The following is an 18,189-nucleotide window of genomic DNA, read 5'->3' as shown; positions in this document are numbered from 1 at the left end:
TCCTGCCGGCCTCACGAGAGCATTAATGAAACATCTCCGAGCCGAGCAGAGGTCGACCGCAGACGTGAACACCTGGCGAGAGGCGGGAAAACGAACGTCCCCCTGCGCCTCTCCGCCGTCAACACACAAACAAATAAACCAGCTTCCCGCTGGTGACGACGAGCTGGTGGATGTTCACCCGAGCCCAACGCCTCCTCTTCCTCGCCTCCTCGCCGAGTCTTTCAGCGCTTTGTTTCCGTCGAGCCGTTCGTGCCGTAAATTATGAGCGTTTTTCCTGCTAACGAGGTCGGCCGCCGACAAACCTCTGAATGTGTAAATCGAAACTCTGCGCTCTGCTCTCCACGATCGATGCCTCGGCCTCGGGGCAGGAAGGTATTATGGTGCTGCATGCTGGCGGAGGGGTGGGGGGCGGGCGGGGGGGCGGCATGTTGAGCCCTGCAGGGTGGAACACGACGTAGATGTGGAGGGAATAAAAGTCTGCTTTATTGCGGCGAGGGGATCGATTCCAGAGATCGCTGTCGACACAGTTCAGTTTCAGGCAACAGGCCGAACGCGCGTTGCTCGTCAACAATTTCAACCAAAGACACAATTCACCGAGCAGAGTGGAGGAGGTGAAAAGGGGAGGACCCATATTTCACTGACTTGCCAGTTAGAGATGGCGCTTCAGTGTCGAGCCGTTAGAACGGAAGCCCACGGGGTTTCTTCTCCATGTGGGAAGAAGAGGATCTCCTCCTGCTTAAAGCCTCTAAGTGATTTAATAACAGCAGTCAAATGGGTTTGATTAAAAACAGCACCAGGAATGCCCGACCGCACCGTACGTCCACCGTCCTCTGCGTGAATCATTGTCTTGGCGTCCGGTGAGTTTTTCTTCTCCCTCCTCTGGCTCCGGATTCTTCAGCAGCGTAAATTATTAATGATCGTGTTCTGGAGGCTTCGCGGCCCGCTGACTCATTACGTCTCGGCGGGCAGTCGCTGGGCTGAAATACAGGCCGTGAATGGAACGCACCCCTCAGTCACCGGAGGGTCACTTTGAATTCCTGCCTTCCCATTTTGTGATTTTGGACGTTGCCACGTTGACCATATATTGGAATGCGGTGACCTGTCAATCACAGTAAGACCCGCCCCAAATCCTCCCCCTGCTTTACGGCCTGTTTTACGCTAAAAGTACCATCAAACTCTTTCTCAAAAGTTTCTCAAAATAAACCGTTTCTACACAAACAGGAAGAGTTTGGTTTCTCCGGAGGAAGCAGGCTGGTGGTGTCGGCCGGGTTTATTATAGCTCGCATCCACCGCAGTATGCGCTCCACCCACAGACACCAGCTCGGCCAGATGACCCAACGGCATCTCTGCCTTTCTGTCTGACCCAAGGGCTCCACCCGCTCCACCCGCTCCACCCGGACAGACTAACAGAGTCCTCCTCGCTCTCACTGCCTGGGAGGCTGAAAGTTGTTGGTTTTTTTGCTTTAGTTTCCCTCCGTTTTATCGATTTCATCGTTTTTCGTGCAACCCTTTAATTCACTCGGAAGAAACAAACAAAACGTGGACGAGGAAGGAAGGGGAGATTTTGTGTGACGGGATCAGAACCAGTGACCCAAACACCCCAAACACAGCGTGTCCCCTTGGATTAGGTCGTGCAGATGTTCCCTTCCATCACAAGAGGAGCCAGCTTCATAAGAACCTGTGGAATATTTAAAAAGCAGCTACGTAGCCGAGCGAGTCCGACCTGTGGGATGTTTTATTAAAGTGCCTCCTTAGAGTAGTTTCTCTACAATGTAAGAAAAGTAATTTAACGTTGTAAATTACACACGTTTATATTTAATGAGTGGGATTTAAAGTGGATTCATTCCAGTTAAAGGGCTACGTAAGACTTAATGTTATTCTCCGTCTCTGCGAGTTGTGCTTCTACGTCCATATTGGATTTACAGTATACGGGACTTTTACATTATTAGCTGCACTCTAATTCCATTATTATTTGCCAATATTGTTTTCATTGCGTTAAAGAAAACTCTCGTATCGACATCTGTGACGTTGATGAGTTTCATAATTTAGTAAGAATGTGTTTTTTGGACCAACTGTCATGATGCGTTCAAATGGAATTTTGCTTTTGACAAGAAACGTAAATAAACATTTGTACTCTTAAAGACGTGCAAAGCTAGCAGAGTATGTCTGCGATTAGCGTTAGCGTTAGCTAAGCTTAGCTACGCTAGCCACTGAAGGTATCCAGAGCGCTTATTGATCGCACTGCTTACATCTTATTAACGGCTACAAAAAAATAATAATTTAGGAAGTGCAGTTTGATGGTGTGGTCTCCATGGTAACACAGCTGCGACAGCTGGGTGGAGTTGCAGCAGGGTGGGGGTGCGAGGGGGCATAGCAAAAGAGTCAATTATTTTTCCAATGCAGAGACGAAATGCACGATAAAGAAAGTGAAAGCAGCTAGCGTTATGAATATATATATATATTTTAGAAATGTATATATTTTCATAATAAATCCTCATTAAAGATGATTTTATTTGGTAATTAGGTAATTGTAAAAAACAGCGCTAAACTCCTCCCGATGTACCCGAGGGGGAGCTGACATGCTAAGTGGGCCGCACACGGACCCCTGTGGTTCTCCAGCAATAAGCCCCTCACAATGTACGGCGCAGGTTAGCGCGCGGACGGCGCACGGCGAAGTCGTTAGCGATGCTAATTAGGCGGATCAGAGCGAAGCGGCAGTGTGATCTTTAGCCCGCGGCGAGCCGAGGAGACGGCAGATCATTTACAGGCTTCAGAAGCTGGTTCCATGTCCTGTTAGGGGAGGAAATGTGATCTCTCTGAGACTGTGTGAGTGTGTGTCTGTGTGCGCGTGTGCGAGTGTGTCTGTGTGTGTGGAGGCAGAAGGATGTAGTCGCCCTCTCTGATTCACAGACAGCCAATTATAAAAACCCAACGGCCACCTTCTCTCTTTCTGCCTCACTTATTTCCTTCCTCCCTCACCCCCGCTGTCTCATCCTCTTATTTTTCACTCCTGCTCTGGTTTTTATTCTATATTATCTCTGCTTCCCATCCTGTCTGACTCTCTCTCTCTCTCTCTCTCTCTCTCTATATATATATATATATATTATATATCTACCTCATTAACAAACCCTCGAGAGGAGAAGATGGGAGAGAAGAGGAAAGAGGAGGAGAGAAGAGGAGGAAAAGGGCAGGGAGATGAAAGTGGAAGAGAGAGGTGAAGAGTTGAGAGGAGATTAAAGGAGAGGAGGAGGAGGTGAGAGGAGAGGAGGTGAGGAGACGGCGGTGTCATCGGGAAGAGACGGGGGGGGGGGGGGGGGGGGGGGCAGATAAAACTAGATTACTTTTGACTCCCTTCATGTGTGAATGGAAGTCACATTTTGGGGCCGGGAGGAGCATCAGAGTCTCCTTTCTCCTTACCGAACGGGTCCGGAGGGCGTCGTAGTTTACAGCTGAAGAAGTGAGAACGTTTCTCAAACGGTGGAGGCTGGATGGAGGCCGGGTGGAGGCCGGGTGGAGGCACAGCACCTGCGTAACGGGGAAATTAACTATCAGAATCAGTCCGTCACACCAGCTGTGGTCAAAGGAGAGCAGCAAATAAACTAAGCGAATATTGTTGTCCAGCTGGCTCCTCCTCCTGCTCCTCCTCTTTCTCCTCCTCCTGCTCCTCCTCTTTCTCCTCCTCCTGCTCCTCCTCTTTCTCCTCCTCCTGCTCCTCTGTGGCAGCGCGCTGACTTAATATCTCGTGATGTATTTATTTTTCACGTGTCGGTGTTTAATGTTATTGAGCGAGTAAATAATCCTACTTAACAGTGTTAACACTGAACGCCTCTCACTTCTTCAGATGAGCTCGCTGCACTGCGGCGTGGGTGTGTGTGTGTGTGTGTGTGTGTGTGTGTGTCTGTGTGTTGCACACGTTTAGCAGGGGGCGAGGGGGCGGAGCCTCTGGGTCCCTGTGGCCCCGGGGGGCCCCGTTCTCTCCTGCCGCGCTACGGGCGAAACCTCCAAACAAATGAGGTTGGCTCAAGGCTGGGGTGCGTTTGTTTTGTGCGCCTGCGTGTCTGGCTGTCTTTTAACTTGATGAAGAGGTGTGTGTGTGTGTGTGTGGGTGCGTTTGCGTGTGTGTGTGTCCGGGCTGCATTGCCTCGGACAGCTGTGCTGCTGGGAGCAATACAGTCGCCACGCACCATCTGCTCACACACACACACACACACACACACACACACACACAAACACACACGCGTCAACACGTTGTGATTTAAGCAAACAGGCACTTCCACCAGCTGGCGTGGCCCTCAGCTACCGACTGCTGTCTCCTCTGGTTTACCTCTCACGCGGACACACGCCGCCATGTTAGCAGCTCCCTTCACCTTCTCCTGCTCCCTCCCTCTCATTGTAGTGTGCGTTGGCATGTGTGTGTGTAGCTGCGTGTGTGTGGCACCTGTCGAGAAGGTAGTGTGTTTTAATTAGGATGTGTGCCTCTGCAGCGGCTCAACACCGATATCGCTCCTTGGGGCCACTGACGGGTGTGTGTGTGTGTGTGTCGAGGGGGAGGCTGCATCCTTGTAGCATCTGTGTGTGTGCGTTAGTGTGTGTGTGTGTGCGTTAGTGAGTCTGGTGTGTCACAAACAATAGAGAACTTAAGCCCGGATAGATGACAATGAGATACACTAATAGGTCCACGGGGAACGCAGCTTCTTCTTCTTCCTCCTGAGTGTGTGTGTGTGTGTGTGTGTCTGTGTGAGTCATGACTAACGAGCACGCTCCCTAACAGCAGAACAACCGGGCCGCCTGCAACAGCAGGTCGAGAGACTCCCGGCTAATGAACTGACTCTCTGACTGCCGACTCAACGGCGGCTCGTGCTCTTTTTAGCGCGACGCTTCGTTGGGGCTTTTGCGGGTCGTCGCGGTAACGGAGGATCCGCGCCGCACAACGCGCCTCAGTCTCCCGCTCAGAGGAGGGTCGACCTCCTTCCTTTAAAAGGACTTTTCAGAGCGTCGATGAGAACCTGTGGTTGAAGACGAAGATGCCGAGGCGTGAGGTCCAAACGCGTCACACGTGACCCTCAGGGTCAGTGGGCGCTTTATTAGCACGTGGCGCGCTGAGCACATCTTTTTAGAGTCATGATAATAATGAAAGCAGGCCGCCGGGGGGCTGAAGGCGCTCATAGATTCACAGAGATTCATCACCGATATCAACAAGAAATACACCTATTTTTGGCTTCAACAAATCATTTTCACGCCCCAGGTTGGTCTGCATGAATAATAAATAATGCAATTTTAATGTTTAAACACCCTTTTTCATCAATGCCCTGAAAGGACATTACATAGTGTTATTATTATTTATATTCATATACACGTTTTGTTCTCTTCCCCAGTTGATTTGATGTCTTTTCTAAAGAAAATATGCCAATCGTTCAGTGTCTTGTTGTGGGATAACTGATAAATCCACAGGGTTGTAATATAGAAAGTAACCGTGTATTTGTGTTTTCTCTCCTCGCGTCTGACGGGCGACGTCACCGCGCTCAGACACACAATAATCAACATTCCTTCAGCCTCCAAATGGAACTTTGGATTTCAGGCTGGAGAAGCTGCACATTGTGTTGCCGACACGTGTCGTGTTGTATGACGCTCATTGTGCGGCTCCCTGAAACGACGGATAAATATTGATTTTTGGGAACATGGTCGTCTTTTGTAATGGCACTGTGTGTGCGTGTGTGTGTGTGTGTGTGTGTGTGTGTCTGCTGCCTTGGTGGACTCTCGGGGGTCTGTCATTGTGTTTGTCTTTGTTTATTCATCTGCTTCTGCTGAAGTGTGTGTGTGCGTGTGTGTGCGAGTCAACAGTTCAGTGTGTGAGTATTTAGGGACGTGATGAGGCATGTCGTATATTAGAGCGGTTTTATATTCTGTTCTCACTGTCACTGTGTGTGTGTGTGTGTGTGTGTGTGTGTGTGTGTGTGTGTGTGTGTGTGTGTGTGTGTGTGAGAGAGAGTGAATGAGCATCTGGGAAACCCTCCAAAACAGGACGCACCCCCTCCAATCACCAGCTGTTTACCTCAGATAGCTGCCACTATTTGAGACCACACACACACACGCACACGCACACACACACACACACACACACACACACACACACACACACACACACACACACACACACACACACACACACTCACACACTCTTACACACTTCCTCTTGCCGTCAGATCTCATCACACGACCTCTCTGGCGGAGGCTCTCATGATGTTGTAGACCCTCCCAGAGGGTGAAGGGTTCAACGCCCGCTGACACGCCAACGCACAACCCTCAGGCTAGCTTAGCATGAGTTAGCAAGCAGTGCGTTGATTGAGGAGACAAAGCAGTTTCTATGGGCCGAAGAGACGGCCGACTAGCTGTATTTCACGACCGCTGTTTCACTGAAGAAGAAGAAGGTCATCCACCTGCTGCCTGCACGTATGTGTGCGTGTGTGTGCGTGAGTGTGCATGTGTGAAGAAGCACCACGGCCACAATAGAACAGGATTTAAACTCTTGAAGGACACACATGTGACTGCTGAGGCCTTGGGAATAAACCCCGGATGTGACCTGAGAGCTCAGGACGCTCTCCAGGTCGCCTGCAGGTGTTTCATCCTCAGACAGAATTGATTGACTGATTGACAGCACCTCCATCTCTCTGCTGTTTGGTTGATGCTCTCAGTGCTCTCAGCCCGAGCCCGGCATAGCATGTGCACAAGCTTACGGCTTGCACGCTAACGTGCTACGCTAGCAGCGAGCGCTCGGGAGCTCATCAGCTGGACCGTGAACTGATCGTGACCACAAACTGCAAAAACACAACAAGGGCAGATGCATTATTAGATTCTATTTCCTCCAGCAAATGTGTTTCAGGTACGTTTCTCTAAACAATGATGTTAACGGGGGGGTTTAGTTTTGATGGTTGCTGATACAGAAAAGAGGTCACGTCAAGTCGTTTAGTGGTTTAAAGTGTATTAGGAGAACCACACAAAGGGTCATGCACTCAGCAGATGTCACGTGCACATTTCATTAACAGATGAATGTTCTCCAGCGCGTCCTCCATAGATCCTCTGCTGCACGTGTAGCCCTGTGGCTACTGTGTCTGTGTGTGTGTGTGTGTGTCTATTCTTACATGTCCTGTACTTGTGGGATTATTATTCATGGATATTCTATTCCAATTTCATGGACTTCAATTCAGTGTTTGTCCTTGTATGTGTGTGCGCATGTTTTTTATCACCTGACAACCGGCTACAAATGGTGGTTACACTCAATGCACTGTCCTCATGAGGTGTGTGTGTGTGTGTGTGTGTGTAACAGATGAGAGGAGGACCAGGCCAGAGGGAGAAACACAACTCTTTTTCAGCATCACTTCCTGCAACATTCAGCCGCAAGGCATCACTAGACGAGACCTGAATCACAGATGGGAGATCCAAGAAATATTAGAAAGCGCTTTATGGTGCACTGTGTGTGTGTGTGTGTGTGTGTGTGTGTGTGTGTGTGTGTGTGTGTGTGTGTGTGTGTGTGTGTGTGTGGTTTTGTGTGTATGTGGGGGGGGGGGTTATTGGCAGTGAGGAGCGAGTCATTTGAAAATTTGTTTCAAAACACACTTCATTTTCTTTGCATAGTGTTCAAATCAGGACGCTTCTCTCACGCTTTCTTTTAAAATGTTCTTAATATTTATGTGACCAGGCCTCACTTTTTATTATTATTATTGTAGAAATAAATACGACTTTATTAACTTCGGGAAACACACGGTTGCCTGAATGTCAAGAACCCTGCAGAGGCAGAAGGGAGTACATTTAGGAATCTCAAATCTCAAATTGAGAGCATGTGGATTACCTCCTCACGGCTAACGGCTACCTAAGCCTTTTGTTTCTGTTTCCTCTGCAGGCCCCCCGGGCATGAAATATTCATGCCATATATTATATATAAATGTGATATATGATATTCACACCATCAGCCGCTTCTCTAAGGAGTAAAACTGTGTGTTTCTTTTCGTGATAAAAGCTCAGTGGATGTTTCACAGTCAAACTACATATTCATTCTGCACATGTCACTTTAACTGTAATTACTTTAACTGTAATTTTTCACCTTGTCGTCACTCGTCACTTTGTTACTTGTTCGTAGTGCACTTTATGCTTAATATTTTTTAACTTTTTTAATATTTTAAATTCAAAACTTTATTCTCTTGTTTTATACTAACCCATAGCCTTATTCTACTAACCCTTTGCATTAGCATTTCATTTTACTTTATTTTATTACTTGTGCATTGCTGTCTTGTTGTCTAATGTCACGCACCAACCGCCAAGACAGATTCCTTGTATGTCTGACATATTTTGGCAATAAATGTTTCCTGATTCCTAAAAATAAAAGCTGAATATCTTTTTCTAAATGTCACCATGTGACGCTGGCGAGCATTTGAACTGAGGATTGACTTTCTGACCCGTTGGCCTCTGAATCGTGTTTTCACTCGCCGGCACGTTTCAACCAAACGGGGTCAGATTGACATGAACGTCCCGGGAGGTGAAATGAGATCGACCTCGAAACCCCCCCCCCTTCCCCCCCTTCCCCCCCAGTGGCACCGAGCTCCCGCAGACCCCCCTTATTACGCCCGCTTGTTATTGATCTGAAATCTCCTATTACTGATAAGAACATCTGGAGAGAGGAGTGATGGAGGGATCGTGTGCTTGTTTTAGATCTACGAGGGCAATTTAAACGTTCCGCACTGACGAGGAATTATTTTAAACTTTGCAGAATAAAAAAGGGATCCGAGCGCTGACGATTACTGTCATTGAAATATATGAATATATATTTATAAAACACGTGAAAAAGACCAAAGAGTTGAGGTCGTTGTGTTACTTTGTTGCTTCCGCGGCTCCGTGTGTGTGTCTGTGTGTGTCTGTGTGTCTTATCAAAAATGAATTTGAGATGCTTTTGCAGGAATTATTGATGAAACACCCTCGTGTTTTAAAGCTGTCGGTGCTTCCGCTGCTGCACATCTCAACGTGCACGTTCTAATCTGTGCACGTGTGTGTAGGCGAGTGTGCGTGGGTGTGTAGGTGTCTGTGTAGGTGTGTGTGTGTGTGTGTGTGTGTGTGTTAGTGAGAAGTTTGGATGGAAAGCAACTAGGACAGCAGAGGCCTTTGCTACCAGAGGCAAAGCAACCTGGCATCACACACACTGCTAAGCTGTGTGTGTGCGTGTGTGTGCGTGTGTGCGTGTGTGTGCGTGCATGTGTGTGTGTGCATGTGGGACAAACTTGAAAGTGTGTAGCTGTAACTGTCTGTAAGTGTGTAAATGTAAGGCTGTGTGTGGGATTCTCTATGCTTGTGTGTCGTGGCTTGTATGCCTGTGTTTATCAGTGTGATTGTGTGTGCCTGTGCGTGTCAGTGACAGTGTGTGTGTCTGCCTGTGTGTGTGTGTGATGCTAATGCTTGCTTGGCACTTTGATTCTTGCCCGCTGGGCTTTTGCCTAACACAATGAAACAACACAATACTGCAGAGTTTAATGATTGTCTGTTTGTGTGTGTTTGTGTGTATTTGTATGTGTGTGACCTTGTTTTCTGTGTGTGTGTGTGTGTGTGTATGTTAGCTTATAGATGTTCAATAATGTGCATACAATGAATACAAGTGTGTGTGTGTGTGTGTGTGTGTGTGTGTGTGTGTAATAAGACAGATGGAGTTCTCACAGCCTTGTGTGCAGTGTGTGTAGTGTGTGTTATGTGTGTAGTGTGTGTGTGTGTGTGTGTGTGCTGTGTGTGCAGTGTGTGTAGTGTGTGTTATGTGTGTTGTGTGTGTGTGTGTGCTGTGTGTGTATATAAGCATTTCTCTCCTATACGATCACAGATGGTGGGATTCTGCTTTAGACTGAAATATTGCTTCATTCATCACCCGGCAGACCCACACATACTGTCATGGGCGTGTGCGTGCATGTGTGCGTTTATACACTCTTTTTGCATTGATATACTGTGTGTGTCTCTTTATGCATTGTGTGTGTGTGTGTGTGTGTGTGTGTGTGTGTGTGTGTGTGTGTGTGTGTGTGTGTGTGTGTGTGTGTGTGTGTGTGTGTGTGTGTGTGTGTGTGATGAAGAGTGACCACAGATCCATTGTACAGAATCTCCCATGTGGAAAACCTCTCCCCCTGCCTGCCTCCGAACATTCATCTACTGCACTCTGTGTGTGTGTGTGTCTGGGGGGTTGTGGATGTGTGTGCGTGCCTGTGTGTGTGTGTGTGTGTGTGTGTGTGTGTGTGTGTGTGTGTGTGTGTGTGTGTGTGTGTACGTGCCTGTGTGTACAGTCAAAAGTATGGACACATTTCCTTCTTCAATTTAATGAAAACGTGTGTCCAAACTTTTGACTGGTACTGTGTGTGTGTGTGTGTGTGTGTGTATTTGTATGTGAGTGTTTGACTTGAAGCTACAGATTGATTGATTGTTTCCTGCCTGTGAGTAGTCAGGACAAACACACACTCACACTACACACACTACACACACGCGTGAGCTTGTTACGTCTCCACGCTGTCCGATCGTGGCTGTCAGGGTTCAAACATAAAAGTAAAAAAGTTAAATATATGAATATAAACATGAAAATGTCCCTGACGAACAACAATGTTGGTGACGAGAAGGAGATCTAGTTAATGTTACAGTACGAGCACATTGTACATAAATGCACATAGAAAGTGGACCCATCAGGCCTGTCAATCACTGTGTAGCCCCGCCCCAAAGCGTCCCCTGTTTCATGGTCTGTTTGACTCTTCATGGACATAATTCACTAAATGAACATCATGCTGTACTGAAGAAGACTTGGAACTAGAGATTGGAGACTCAGCTCTGTGCAGTTAGTTGGGTTTAAAATAGTATTCAAAAAAATTTAAAAATTGATTGATCGATTGATCAGAATTAACCACAACTGTGCATTGAATATCCGTTTAGACAAGCTGAGTATATGTACACACATATATACACATCCAATTCTACCAAAATGTGCTTGTGTGGATTTAATATTTAATACATTTAATAAATGAGGAGCGTGAGCTCTTGAAATAACGGCCCTTTGAACAAACACGCTCATGTTCACGGAATGATCAACTCGTGTAGCAGAAAACATTCCCTAAATAGTGCGGCGGCCTCGTGGAGGTGTGACAGGCTCAGGCTCCTGGGGAGGGAATCCGAAGCTGCCAAAACAAAAATGACTCTTAAAAATAGCTCGGATGCTTCTGCATCAGCATCTCGTCTCTCCGATTTTACCTTCTGCCGCTTTCTGTTCGCTTCCCTCCTGTTCCTTCATTTCCTCATCTCCGTTTAGATGGCATCACCCCCCCTCCTCCTCATCACCCCTCCCCTCCTCATCGTCCCTCCTCATCACCCCTCCCCTCCTCATCGTCCCTCCTCATCACCCCTCCCCTCCTCATCGTCCCTCCTCATCACCCCGCCCCTCCCTCCTCATCACCCCTCCCTCCTCATCACCCCGCCCCTCCTCATCACCCCTCCCCTCCTCAACGTCCCTCCTCATCACCCCGCCCCTCCTCATCACCCCTCCCCTCCTCAACGTCCCTCCTCATCACCGTCCCTCCTCATCACCCCTCCTCATCACCCATCCCTCCTCATCACCCCTCCCCTCCTCATTGTCCCTCCTCATCACCCCGTCCCTCCTCATCACCGTCCCTCCTCATCACCCCTCCCGTCCTCATCACCCGCCCCTCCCTCCTCATCACCCCGCCCCTCCTCATCACCCCTCCCCTCCTCAACGTCCCTCCTCATCACCCCTCCCCTCCTCATCACCGTCCCTCCTCATCACCCCGCCCCTCCTCATCACCCCTCCCCTCCTCAACGTCCCTCCTCATCACCCCTCCCCTCCTCATCACCGTCCCTCCTCATCACCCCTCCCTCCTCATCACCCCTCCCCTCCTCATTGTCCCTCCTCATCACCCCGTCCCTCCTCATCACCGTCCCTCCTCATCACCCCTCCCGTCCTCATCACCCGCCCCTCCCTCCTCATCACCCCGCCCCTCCTCATCACCCCTCCCCTCCTCAACGTCCCTCCTCATCACCCCTCCCCTCCTCATCACCGTCCCTCCTCATCACCCCTCCCCTCCTCATTGTCCCTCCTCATCACCCCGTCCCTCCTCATCACCGTCCCTCCTCATCACCCCTCCCGTCCTCATCACCCGTCCCTCCTCATCACCCCTCCCCTCCTCATTGTCCCTCCTCATCCCCCCGTCCCTCCTCATCACCGTCCCTCCTCATCACCGTCCCTCCTCATCACCGTCCCTCCTCATCACCCCTCCCGTCCTCATCACCCCGTCCCTCCTCATCACCCCCCTCCTCCCTCCTCATCACCTCCTCTCATTGACGGATCTTTCATCGGCGTTGTTGTTCAAAGCGCCTTGTCGTAGTTTCCTCTCAGCTCCTCTCTGCTCTGACATGAGGGGATGAACGGAGGCGGGGGGAGACAAGAAGACGGAGAGAGGGAGGGAGGGAGGGAAGGAAAGGAAGGATAGGAGAGAGAGAAGGGGACGACAATGTGTTATTGTGTGTAATTGTTATTACCAGCTGTGCTCTGAAAAGGTCACGATTATAGAAAAACACTTCAACTGGCCCTCAGCAGCAAGTAGTAGTACCACGTAGTAGTACCACGTAGTAGTACCACGTAGTAGTACTTTCATCAGGCACCCCCTTAATACAGCTGCTTTTGAAAACAAAAGAATGAAAGGTTAAAAAGAGAGACGCTGAACTAATTTGTAACATTTTGCATTATTATATTTGAATTGTGGGACATTTGATGTCGTACAGGAGACGCGGTCGTCTCTCGGCCGCTCGTCCTTCTGGGGATTTAACCTGCTTCCATTAAAATGGTTCCACCGAGTTGTTCTTTTTAATATTCATTCACCGGACTCATCGACTCGGAAATGTTCCTAATGGAATTTTCCAGTAGGGGAAGAAATGAGGTATTAAAAACTGTCCCTCGTCTCTTCTTCCTTTTCTTTCTCACAATCGGGAGGAGTGAAATCCCTCGCTGGCTTCCTCCCCACAATGTGTGTGTGTGTGTAAATATGTAGATGACGCCTAACCAGCCAGAACTAGGCCATCTTCTCCTGCGTGAACACCTGAATAGACGCGATGGTGGGAGGAGAAAGAAAGTGAGGCCAGAGGTGAACGTTTTACCAAAATATCCACTCCGGCAGCGCTCGGATTAAACCGACGGGGCTCAGCATCTAAATCAAGTCCTCTAAAGAATATCTCATTGGAAGGAAAAAAAATACACGATTTGATATTTTCTCAGTCGGCAAAAACAGCCGCTGGGTTCATTGTCTCCTATCGGCTCTTTTTTTAGTTCTCAGCTGCAGCAGAAAAGATTCAACATTTCTGTTTGCAAATAAAGAAATGAACCCAGGAAATGAGGAATAATGAGTAGAAAGACGATACTTTAAGTCTCACATTCAGAGGATGAAACAGCTGCGAGGTCACATCAGCACCACAGTGTTATTAAAGGTAATTTAAAACCAATGAACACAATCGATCATATTTAGAATATGGAGGAGGGACGTAGAGACGCGGTACACGTCTCTGGTAGAGACCTGTCAATCTGCGTGTAGCTCCACCCTAAAGCGTCCTCTGCTTTATGGTCCGTTTGACTCTAAATGGACCATAATTCACTAAATGAACATCATGCTGTGTTGAAGAAGACTTGAAACTAGAGACTGAGACCATAAACTCATGTTTACAATGTTTACTGAGAGAATAAATAGAGAGAGAAGTAGAGTCATTTTAGACTTCTATGGGACCAGAGGAGTCGCCCCCTGCTGGTCATCAGAGAGAATGCGGCTTTGTAGAAGTGTAGATTGTCTCCTGAGGGACGCTGTGTGAGGACAGATTCAGGAGCCTCAGGAGCCTCATGAGGAACAGCGACCTTCTCTTCTGTCTGAAGGACTCAACAAAAGGGTGTGTGTGTGTGTGTGTGTGTGTGTGTGTGTGTGTGTGTGTGTGTGTGTGTGTAAAGGCCTGACCGTATCTCAGGGCTACATCAGTAGCCATTAGTACTTTGTAGCACAAACACACACTTTGACAGGTCTGCTGCACCGCCTGCAGAGAGTGTGTGTGTGTGTGTGTGTGTGTGTTGACCTCACTTTTCATGTGCTTATCTCACCTGCACAAGAACGTCATGAGCCACAATACTACACACACACATAGACACAGACACACACAGCCCAACAAACACTCACAATGTGAATGACCTCTGAACTCTCCTCTCAGTCACTTTTGTTTCTTTCATCCTCTCACCTTCTCACCTGTTTCCTCCAGCGTCATCATGACATCACGGATCCTGTTTGTCATCCTCAGTGGAAATAGATTAATTCTCTTGTCTTGTTGTCTCATTTTTCCTCTCCTTCCTCCTTCCTCCTTCCTCCGTGCTTCTTTGTCCACATTTCATTTTGTTCTTATTTCACATCAGATGGAACCGACGCTGCCATTGTTGTCAGCTAAGCCCCGCCCCTCTACTCCTCCAGCCTCTTCTTCTTCTGTTCTCCCCTTCCTTCTCGTTTTACTTCACTCGCTCCCCCATCGCCTCCCTCCTCGTCCTCCTTTCTCTCTCCATAATCCCTTTCTTCTCCTCGTCTTCTCCTGCTATCGCCTCCTCGTTCTCAGTTTAAACTTCCTCCCTCCTCCTCGCCCGTCATTTGTCTTCTTCCATCCCCTGTATCTCCTCCCCGCTTCCTTCCCTGCACGTGTCCTCTCTTGAGCTTCGACGCATCAGGAAGTTGACGCACGCACACACACACACACACACACAGACACACACATGCACTCGGGGGGGGGGGGGGTGAAGGCTTGTTCGTATCAGCTCTGACATCAGTCATCTGTCAGCACAACTTTTATCTGTTCATCCCTGTCTGTCTCTCTCTGCCTGTCTGTCACTGCGTCTCTCGGTCTCCTTCGGCCTGTCTCTCTGTCGCACACACACACACTCACACACACACACGCACGCACACACACACACACATCGAAGGAGCAGCGGCAGCTCGTCTTTATCGTCCTATCTGGTAGAGCATGCAGAATAAATCAACCGCAGAAAACCCGGAGATGGCGACGAGGAGATAAGGAGGGACGGAGGCGGCGGAGAGGTGCATGATGGGATATGATATGACAAATATATAGCAGTTTGTGTTTGTGAGCCATCGAAACAATGGCAGAGAAAAAGAAGAAAAGACGAAGGGGGAGCAGAGAAAGTGTGCGTGTGTGAGTGTGTGTGTGTGTGTGTGTGTGTGTGTGTGTGTGTGTGTGTGTGTGTGTGTGTGAGTGTGTGTGTGTGTGTGTGTGTGTGTGTGTGTGTGTGTGTGTGTGTGTGTGTGTGTGCGTGGTTGACACTTTGCCCTGAGCCAGACCTACAAGTGAGGGATTTCTATTTCACGCTGCGCTCTCTGTCTTCGTATGGCGTTTAATGTCCGTCATCCATCACGTGACGACGGGTGACGGTTGTGAGCGGATGAAACAAAGCAAAAAGGGGAAAGAAAATATACGAGACTGAAAGAACAAATTAGACTGAAGGGATAAAAGGATGACAGGGAAGACAACACACACACACACGAGTACAGAGATAATAACAGAAAGGAAGACGAGATGATCGGGCGAGAGAGGGGAAGTAAGCTGCCTCAGAGTAAACGCCTTTGAGCAAGACACCGAACCCTCTCCGGTCCGTCTGCTCGCATCACTGCAGCTAACCGGTTAGCATTTCTTCACGTTGGGTAATCTGCTCTGCCGGCTAATGACGCGCCTCCGAACAGCAGCGGGATGGGGGGGGGGGACCGTTTCTGTCTAACCTGAGAATGCAGCGTGTGTGCGAGACGTGAAAACAGCAACCTTTTTTATTCCTTGTTTATAGTGATTGAAGGACGCCTCGTATTTCACTGCTAATGTTGTGAAAACAGAATGTCTTTAAATGTGTTTTAATTGTGTTCATTACAACACGGGAATAAGAACAAAAACGAACCACAAAACTGAAGCACGTCGAGGAGACACACAGGCGATAAGACTGACTAATGGTGCAGTGTGTCCTCACACACAGCCACACTAACACACACACACACTCACACACACACACACACACACACACACACACACTCACATCTGTGAAAGGTGAAGTTTTTACAAATGAAGGCCAGAAGACGAAGAACAGTGTTTCTGTTTGAAAATGTCACCAATCCTTCAGTCTGATGGGTAAAGGCCATTCCTCTCATTACTGTGTGTGTGTGTGTGTGTGTGTGTGTGTGTGTGTGTGTGTGTGTGTGTGTGCGTGTGTGTGTGTCTTCCTCTGCTCTTGGACTCTCTGATCATTGAAGACAAACTCTTCACTCTGAACTTTGACTCACTTTGTTCGAGTCCCAAATCGCCCCAGATGTAGTTTCCTGGTTGAGAAAAGTCTGCAGTCGTCAAATATCCTTTCAATGGATCAATGGATCTGATGTCATGATCAATAACAGCCCCCCTCCCCCTCTTCCCCCCCCCTTCTCTCTCTGTAGATGCTCCACTCTTCGTTACGACTCTGATCTTCCTCCATCCTCCATCATCATCACCTTCCACAACGAGGCCAGATCCACCCTGCTGCGCACCGTCACCAGGTAACACACACACACTCACACACGCACACATATACTCACACATGATGGAGGATTCGCTCAGACGATCAGGAATAAAGAAAAAAGTCTCTGGAACAAAGTTGTCTTTCTGCGTCTATTTCTTACAAGGGAAAAGTAACAACAAAAGCAACAAAAGTAAGTATGAAACATTACAGCATCATTATATTTTACTATTCCACCCTTTTGGTTACATCCAAATCAATAGGCAACAATATGCTGTAGTAGATGTGTTGCATGAATAGTGTAACACGTCTACTACTAAAATACTAAATGCTAAAATACATGAACAAGAAACCAAAAAATCTGTTTTTTTAAGTTATTCCAGCATACAAGTAAAATTCTCTCTATGTTACACAGGAGAGTCAGGGTCAGATGTCAGGACCGTCTATCGTCATAGTAACAGTCTGGAGTGGGAGACGGGGGAGGAAGCCTGTGTGCGTAGTCGTAGTTGTGTTATCTGGGTTTGTGTAACGAGGAAACAGACAAACGCACTCTGCCAGCTGGGACGCCACTGGTGCCGGGACAGTGGGTCCGTCACAACTGTTGTCTCCATCTGGCCGATCGGTCCTGCGTCTCATCACCTGCAGACCGGCGCCGCAGGAGATGAGACGAGGCTGATGCCAAAGGAACACATCAGGTCTGTGTGCGCGTGCGAATGTTCCACTGGGAGGTCGCGTCAGTAGAGTCCCTGTGAACAGCGGATGCCCCTCGTCCCCTCGTCCCTTTGTCCCCTCGTGCTCTCGTCCCCTCGTCCCCTTGTAAAGGAACCTTTCTGCCACTCAATTTCTGATTTGGAGAACAGTTTTGCTGACAGACTGTGTCGCCGCCAGAGATGAATTCCCGTCGAGCCGCACACAGCGGCGTGCGTCTCTCTAATGATCCTTGTGTGTGTGGAAGCTTCTGTTGTGTCTCCAAATGGTTTGTGATGTTGATGAGAGCTTGTTGCTGCTCTGGTGTGTGTGTGTGTGTGTGTGTTTCACTTATCATCACGAGGTGCCTGCGTTGTTGCCGTCTCCCCCCCACATGCGGCCTCCTCCCCTCCCGCCTCACCTCAGTCCTCAGAGTGTGCGTTGCGTTGGCCACGCCCCCGTCCTCCTGCCTGTGGACATTCTCTGGATGAATGTCCTTTTGGTGGAACCTCCTTCCAGACGTCCCCCGACGCAACTTCCATCGATCCCACTTCTGACCCCGAGGATTCGCTCAGACAGTCGGGAGTAAAGGAGGACGTCTCTGAATCAAAGGTGTCTTCCTCCGTTTGGGTGTTTCAAGGCAAAAGAGTGGCAAACTTCTTCTTCTCTGCGTATGATCCCTGGTTTTATTCATGGTACAGATAAGGGGTCTAGTGGGGGGGGGTATTACCCCCTCGGCCCTGGTCTGCTGCCCGTGTTCTTGGCCTCAGCCTCACGGCGCCCAGGACGCCGGCTCTTATCGGTTCATGGCCGAGACGTCCCACACAGCTGTGTGTTGTTATGGGCAGAAGATCAGAGGCGACATATCTGTGTGTTCATCTTTAAATGAAACATGTGAGTCTCAGAGATGATGCTGAGCG

The 18,189-nt window shown here is 48.7% G+C and overlaps 1 protein-coding gene across 2 annotated transcripts in view; it reads left to right on the top strand.

Annotated features, from left to right (window-relative positions):
• galnt14 (UDP-N-acetyl-alpha-D-galactosamine:polypeptide N-acetylgalactosaminyltransferase 14 (GalNAc-T14)) overlaps positions 1 to 18,189 on the top strand; it is a 70,437-nt gene that overhangs the window by 25,026 nt on the left and 27,222 nt on the right. Inside the window, exons 1-2 of one of the 2 annotated variants that reach the window (XM_078093450.1) lie at positions 675 to 857; positions 16,524 to 16,622. In XM_078093450.1, coding sequence (XP_077949576.1) covers positions 772 to 857; positions 16,524 to 16,622 — 185 coding nt within the window. In that variant the 5' untranslated portion in view covers positions 675 to 771. Of the gene's footprint in view, positions 1 to 674; positions 858 to 16,523; positions 16,623 to 18,189 lie in introns of those variants that run through there. The other variant, XM_078093449.1, reaches the window with a different exon arrangement.

Source organism: Gasterosteus aculeatus, chromosome 18 (assembly GCF_964276395.1).
Source record: "Gasterosteus aculeatus chromosome 18, fGasAcu3.hap1.1, whole genome shotgun sequence".
In the NCBI taxonomy this organism is placed as follows: Eukaryota; Metazoa; Chordata; class Actinopteri; order Perciformes; family Gasterosteidae; genus Gasterosteus; species Gasterosteus aculeatus.
Note: the sequence above shows the minus strand (reverse complement) of the source record. Positions and strands in the feature narration are given on the sequence as shown.